This window comes from Lactuca sativa, chromosome 4 (assembly GCF_002870075.4).
Source record: "Lactuca sativa cultivar Salinas chromosome 4, Lsat_Salinas_v11, whole genome shotgun sequence".
Lineage (NCBI taxonomy): Eukaryota > Viridiplantae > Streptophyta > Magnoliopsida > Asterales > Asteraceae > Lactuca > Lactuca sativa.
The window spans coordinates 210,959,467-210,966,769 of record NC_056626.2 but is presented as its reverse complement, the minus strand read 5'-3'; the positions used below and the strand labels follow the sequence as shown (position 1 = coordinate 210,966,769).

The 7,303-nt window shown below is 34.3% G+C and overlaps 1 protein-coding gene across 1 annotated transcript; it reads left to right on the top strand.

Annotated features, from left to right (window-relative positions):
• The first annotated feature begins 3,109 nt into the window (after nucleotides 1-3,109).
• Nucleotides 3,110-6,908, top strand: LOC128133576 (uncharacterized). The gene is made up of 4 exons (XM_052771071.1): nucleotides 3,110-3,527; nucleotides 3,960-5,096; nucleotides 6,673-6,708; nucleotides 6,798-6,908. The coding sequence occupies exons 1-4, from the start codon at nucleotides 3,507-3,509 to the stop codon at nucleotides 6,906-6,908; spliced, it is 1,305 nt and encodes a 434-aa protein (XP_052627031.1). The 5' UTR covers nucleotides 3,110-3,506.
• The last annotated feature ends 395 nt before the right edge of the window (nucleotides 6,909-7,303 follow it).

Here is a 7,303-nt window from a genome sequence, read left to right as displayed (position 1 = left end):
TTGGTTATTTGGTATGTTTTTGGTGCATATTATGCAAGAAGGAGTTCCTTGAGGAAGCATTGCTTGGCTTGGAGCTTGTGGATCCAAGCCCTAATCATGTTGATCTAGCTCCAGAAAGAATAAAGTTTGAATCTTAGTGGCTTTCTCATGTGGATCTAGTGGGGTGATCACTTGTTGTGTTTGGCTTTTGAAGAAGAAGGAGCTTTGAAAGAGAATAACTTGAGCTTGCTTATTGTTCTTCTCTTGTTGATGCATCTTCCAAAGGTATCAAGTTTTGAACTTGCTTATTGTTGTTCTAGTTTTTGTTTTCGGTCCATTTTAGAGTTTTTGGTCCCAAAGCTTGAAGCTTTATGAGTTGTTGAACTCCAAAGAATAATATATGTCCCTTTGGGTATATTTAGTGGTGTTATGTCATAAAAATCCAATCTTGATCGTTGGAATCAAGTCATGCATGAGATAGGAGGTTTTTGAGATAAGGAAGTGAGTGTTTTGGGTGTTTGTGACCATTCCAGCCAAGCAAAGGCTTAAAGTCACTGACTTTATGGAGTAAGTGTCACTAGGGAGTCGATATCTGGCGATTGAGGTAATGTCTTAACTGTTTCAGACCAAATGAGTAGAAAGAGTGAATCTAGGGAGTACGCTGAGCGTAATTCCTGTACGCCCCGCATACTGCCCCAGTGTCCCCGATGGCCAATATGGATTCGTGAGTACGTTGAGCGTACTAAGAGAGGTACGTCCCGCATAACCTCACTGTGGACTTTTGGGCCTTGAGTGTTGGGCTTGGAGTTTAGACTTGTTGCAATAGAGTCTTGGACCAGAGGATAATATATATTTGCTTTGGGCCCTTGAGTTGGGCTTGCCATTAGATGTGAGAGAGTTGGGCCTCGGGAGAGCCCATTTACTATTGGGCTTTGGTGGGACCAATGGGTTTTAGGTCATTAATGGACTGGTTAGTTGACTACCTTTAGACCTAATGAGCGAGAGTTGAGAATTAGTTCCAAATTGGGATAACTGTGGGTTTGGCACAGAGTTAGAGGCCGCTGCGTGGCATCAGCATTTATGGGGACTGTTCATCATCCGAGGTGAGTCTTCTCACTATACTTTACCTAGAGTGGTAGTTATGTGTGTCCAGAGGGTCTTATGTGCTTGCCTGAGTTATGCAATTTATGTGTGATATGTGTTGTGTGCTATATTATGTGATATTTAGACCGGACCGGAGGGTCCAACGAGCTATGAGACCGGCGGGTCCTTACTTAGACCTGACCGGAGGGTCCAACAAGTAGAGGGTCCATACTTAGACCTGACCGGAGGGTTCTCACCCAGACCGGACCAGAGGGTCCAACGAGCCATGTGACTGGAGGGTCCCACTGAGACACATCGGACCGGAGGGTCCTAAAGAGTTATAGCTTCAAGTGGCTAATATGTGTATATGGTATTTTGGGGAATTCACTAAGCTTCGTGTTTACTGTGTTATGTGTTATGTGTTTCAGGTTATTATTAGGATCGCGGGAAGGCGGCTGCTCGATTGTACACACAAGAGAAAAGAGTCATGAATGAGGATCCTGGATTTTGATAATTACTTTTCAAAAAGTATTTTGAAATATGTTGTGACATCGACACTTGATATTTTGAGAATTATTATATGTATGTTGGTAATTTAAAATCGAAAATTTTGTTTGAAAATTTGCGGTGTTACATACAAAAGGATCATTGGAGGGTTAAAATGGTTTTAAGTTTATTTAAGTTTTAAAGCATCCGATGCCATATTGTGCGTTTTAAGAGCACAATTTCTTGAATAAAACCCAACATTTTCAAGTGACGAAATCCAAAAGATGGAAAAAATAGGAAGAACATCGACGCCTGCCAATCATTTGTCGTTTCCTTGTGAAGGAGATAACAAAAGGACATAGATAGCACCTAAAAACCAACAAACAGAAATGATAGAAAAGTAAATAACATAAATTGTGCACCTATTTCATTCAAAATCGACATTTTAGAGTGGATACAAAGGCATATGAGCAAATGCCTAGAGGACATGGTGGAAAAGGCGGTGGAGGACATGTCCCCGACTCCAAACCGTCTTCTATTCATAGCTGACAGCTAAATTGGGAAAGTCACGGCTGAAAACTCGACACTGCTTATAAGCCAATACGGGTTTTAATGTGATATATAATTAAATAGGACACACACAATTTAAAATGGGATAATGTATCAAATAAACTTTATATCCGGGCATAAAGAGGAACTTTAAAAGGAGTATATTGTAACGAAGATCACATGTGGGAAAAAAATTATTTTTTTCTAACGTTAATGATGGTGATGAACATAAGATAAGATGATGATGAAGCCAATATAAGAAAATCTCATTTATTTCTTTGTTAAAAACATAAATGAAGATTATAATTAAACGACTAGAAAGCTTAATTTTCCTTTATTGTAAGTAATTAGCTTGGAATAGTTATTAATGTATATGCCTTAAAAACCTAAAACTACCCTAGAGAGGTAACCACTTTTTAAAGAAATAAAACAAATACCAGATGCACATGTAGAACATTGAGACGTTAAACTAACAATTTTCAAGTGTTTGACACCGTCGTTAGCTATGTCCATAATATTCTGCAACTTAGAATTTTAGGATGTCGGAAATAGTTAATAACATTAAATTTATCTTTCATACATACAATCAATTTCACCAAATTTAACAAAGATAAAAGTCTACATTCACAAAAAGTTCTATACAGTAGTTCTTAATAAAAAAAAGACCTAATGAGAAATAAAATATTCTTCTATAATTTTTTTCTATCATCCTTCTATCCATATCATATGATGACAATTGTTATTTTTATTTTTTCTTAATAATATTTTAATATACTTTTCACCATTTAATATGCATAGAAGGATAAGTAAGAGAAAATTATTCAAAGATATTTAATTTTTTTTATCAGATTTTAAAATATATTTGTTTGTTAAATCTCACACTATAGAACTCAATAATGTAATTTTGTAGATTTTATATATTAAGTGATTGATGGTTTTATCTCGAAAGTTAGATTTTGCAAATCTAACATTATAATTCCAAACTTAAAATTAGGCCTTTTCAGCATTTTATTGATTGTTTTGTTTTCTTTTTATTTTTTATATTTTATTTTTTTGCTTAGCTTAAACATGTAAATGCATGTATTAACTACTAAATTTATATGTTTAAAATGATTTAATTTTTGCTTAGAATTTTAGAAAAAAACGTTATAGGACTAACCCAAAATTTTTCTTTTTTGCTTAAATAAATTAATTTAAAGTTTGAAATTTAATGAATAAATGGGCCGACATATATAGTATATAGAATATAAAGTGAACATAAAATGGGGAGACAGCATAGGATATAAATTGAGCGTCAATTTAGGACTTAGCAGATCCCAAAATAAAAACACCCACCGCCTAACATCACACTCCTTCCAAGTTGTGTCCTAAAAAACCCTAACTTTCGACTATCATCGATCTCTGCAAGTATGGAAGTTAGCGTTCTACAGGTTTGTTTTCTTTTCTTGCAACGTGTTTAATGTGGCTTTTTTATGCACTATCATCTTAATATGAACTGTGTCTCTTACGTTCTTTCTATTCGACGCAAATGTCAATGTGGAAACAAATTACTTATATAACTAATGTTAAGATTTAAAAACCTCCAGATGCCAGAAAAGGGTGTTAGTTTTTACAATTGCACTCTGAAAGTTGATTGGATACTTAAAACCCAGGAATAAAATTGATCGGATTTACACTTGTTGTGTTTACCTGAACACCATATGTACTTACTTAATTCTGTTGATCCGAAATAAAACACAAACATGTTCGCTTGATGTATGTTATTGATCATTCATGCATGTTCCCTTGTGGCTATGTACATACCTGTATTTCTTCCTCGTGTTGCTGCTTACAAAAAAAAGTAATATATTATTTTGAAACAGAAATCGATGGAGGTGGCAATGAGCAAGTGCAGGAAAGAGTGTGAAGATGAAGAAATGAAGAGAAAGAAAAATGATGTTCATTGGTTTGCATTTCTTCCAGATGACGTGGTTGAAGATATCCTTAAAAGGCTTCCTTATGTTTTCCTTCGTTATAACGCAAAGTATGTCTGTAGAAAATGGTTCGATATAATTAACATGATCTTGGCAGAAAATTCTTTTTTTATCCTCCAGACGTCATTTGGATTTACGATCCGCTATGTGGATGTAAGGGAAGAAGGACAAAGACTAGAAGTGAAAGAGCAAAACCTTCGCATACATTTCTTTGGAAGGATAAAGTCATGGTATAACGAGTTTCTTCTGATATTAGACCCTGCCAGAAAAAGAAAGTCACTGTATATTTTCAATATAATCACCAGGGAAAAATCATTTCTTCCCAAGCCTCCAACATTTTTTGCACATCAAGATACTAGCGTATGTGCAATGGCCCTTTTTTTTGACAGATTCAAGGGAGTATATAAGGTTGTTCACTTGTTTAATGGCCAATCACTCCAATGTCATATTCTACAATTGGAAAAAGATATTGTAGTCTCTCGTGTTTCCTCAAGGTGGAAAAAGATCAAAGTACCTTTTTACTTGGATCCTAGGAATATGGGTGAGATAGTTTCAATTCAAGTTCAAGGAAGGTACTTTCATTGGAATCTTAATTGCTCTAGGTTCCTGGTTTCTGTTGATATGATAAAAGAAGAAGTTCTCCAAATGAGCCTACCTGAACCCGGTGAGCGTAAGAGGCTCTACTATTCTATTTTTGAGATGGGTGGTTTTCTCAGCCTCATTGATGGAGTTTCTAGGGAAAAAACTGACTTATGGATTCTTAAAGATTTTCAAAGTATGAAGTGGGAGAAGTTGCTTTCGATAACAGTCCAGGATCATGGCTTTGTAAGTGCTTCTTTTCGATATCCGGTTTGTGGCGTGATAAATAAGAGATATATCGTTTTCATGAGATCAAGGCACGATAAAAGTATATTTAGTTATGATCTGAAAAATAGAGTCTTTAAAAAGCTAAACATCCACATTGATCTGGGTGATCTTTGTGTGGCTCATTCATCAGGACCAAGTGGAAAAACTACAAGGGAGGAGGTACCGGTGTCGTTCTAAAGTTGTTGAGTCATGGCAGATGAAATTAGAAAGTAATCCGGCTTATAATTGTACTTTGACATGATTTCTTCTTATTTAGCTGCAGTATTTACTATTGATAATTGATACATTATCAACACTTTTGACATTGGTGTTGTACTATTTAAACATAAGATCTTTTTCTTAAAAGAACAGTTGTTCTGTTCCTAACTGATTTAATTTAATATTTATAACTTTGCTTGTGCTATTTAAGATAGCTAGTGAAAGTTGACAATCACTACAAGAAAACAAAGCTATAGCGGCGACAGCTAGCAATAGCGGCGACACGTAAATGACGCGTTACGTGTCGCCGCTAAAGGCGTCGCCGCTAATACTTTCATTTAGCGATCCGCGTCACTCTCACCCCAACCGTCCGATTTGTTTTCAATCTAACGGCTATTAAGGAAAGCGGAAAGACGCGCTGAGTTTTCCCTCCGTTTGTCGCCGCTAATACCCTAATGTCGCCGCTATTGTCCTTGCGTCGCCGCTAATGCTAAACGCAGATATCCCCTGAACAGCTTACCTTTCTGCCATTCACAGCTTCTCATTCACCCATTTTCCTCTCGTTTTTCTGTCGATTTTTCATCAATATCACGCAAATTTTCCAACTTGGTGGACTAGACATTGTTTCCTGGACCGGTGCTAGCTTCTCCTTCCCTCAAGGCAGCCACAAAACCACCACAACCCCAACCAAGTTCAACATTTAGCCAAAATTCCGAAATTGCCCCAACCAAGGTCGAATTTCTCAACTTTTTTATGATTTTTCTGTTTTAGATGATAAATAGTGAGTATTTTTCAAGTTTGTTGAGTGATTCTGTTTGTATTTTGATATATGAATTGGTTATGCATTTTGTTGGATTGTATGTATTTTGTTGGATTGTGTGTTTTTTTCACATTTGTTGGAGTTTAATATGCATTTTGTGTATAATTTGAAAGTTATGTTTAGATTACATTGAAGTATCAAAAAAAAAAAAATTGACATGTATATGTATATATTTGTATGAAATTGGATGAAATTTAGATGTATATATTTGTATATATTTGTATGAAATTGGATGGAATTGGATGAAAGTTATACCACATTGCCTTAACATTAAACTTAGATGTATATATTTGTATGAAATTGGATGAAATTGGAATATGTAAATTGAATATATACATTTGACTTAATTGTATGAAATTGGATGAAATTGAAATATGCAAATTGGATGTATACATTTGACTTAATTAGGTTATTAATAGCAACTTACTTCTAGTAATGTATTGTATATGGTTTCAAAGTGCTTAATTTTGTTAGTGACTTAATGTTTGGCCAACTTAATAGCAACATACTTTTAATGACTTAATGTTTGGCCAACTTAATGTTGGTCATTACAACTTTAGCCTTAATTAGGTTATTAATAGCAACGTACTTCTAGTAATTTTAATTTAATTATAGAATAAATTTAAATTAATTTAAGAAAAACATTAAAAAAATAATAAATTAGTTGTAAAATCAAGTTAATGTTAACCCCTTACCATTGTGTCTATGTACGATCAGCAACAACCAATAACACAAGAACAACCACAATCACAGGTAATTGTTAGTAAATGCTATAGTGGAACGGTATAATTAATTATAATGTTATTCTGATATGTTGTTAATATATTTTGTTTTCTTTATAGTTGCAAATGCTCCAAACAATACTACAGGACCCGGCCTGTTCTGCAGCATTGGAAGAGTGGTTTCGCTCATTGCTGCCACAAAATAATCGAGATGATGATGAGGACGAGTAGTTATTTTAGGATTTTATGAAACGTTTTGTAATTTGAAACAATACTAAATGTGGTATGGATTAATATTTTGGATTGACTGTATATAATATGTATTAATATTTCTATATAAAATTATCAGACTTTTCAAATGCTATATGGATTAATATTTGGATTGATTATAAATTTAATGTGAAATAAATTAAAAAAAAAATCAAAAGAGTATTACTGGCGACAGCTTTTGTGCCTTTGAGTATTACTTGGTTAATTGAGTTTGTATTTAGTTGGGTGTAACTTGTAAGTTGTAAAAATAGTTGTAAAGATACATGTATGTTCATGAGTTGGAATAATAATTTGTATAAAACACGATTACACACAAGGCATACAAAAGTCATATTTAAATTCAACTGCATTTTTGT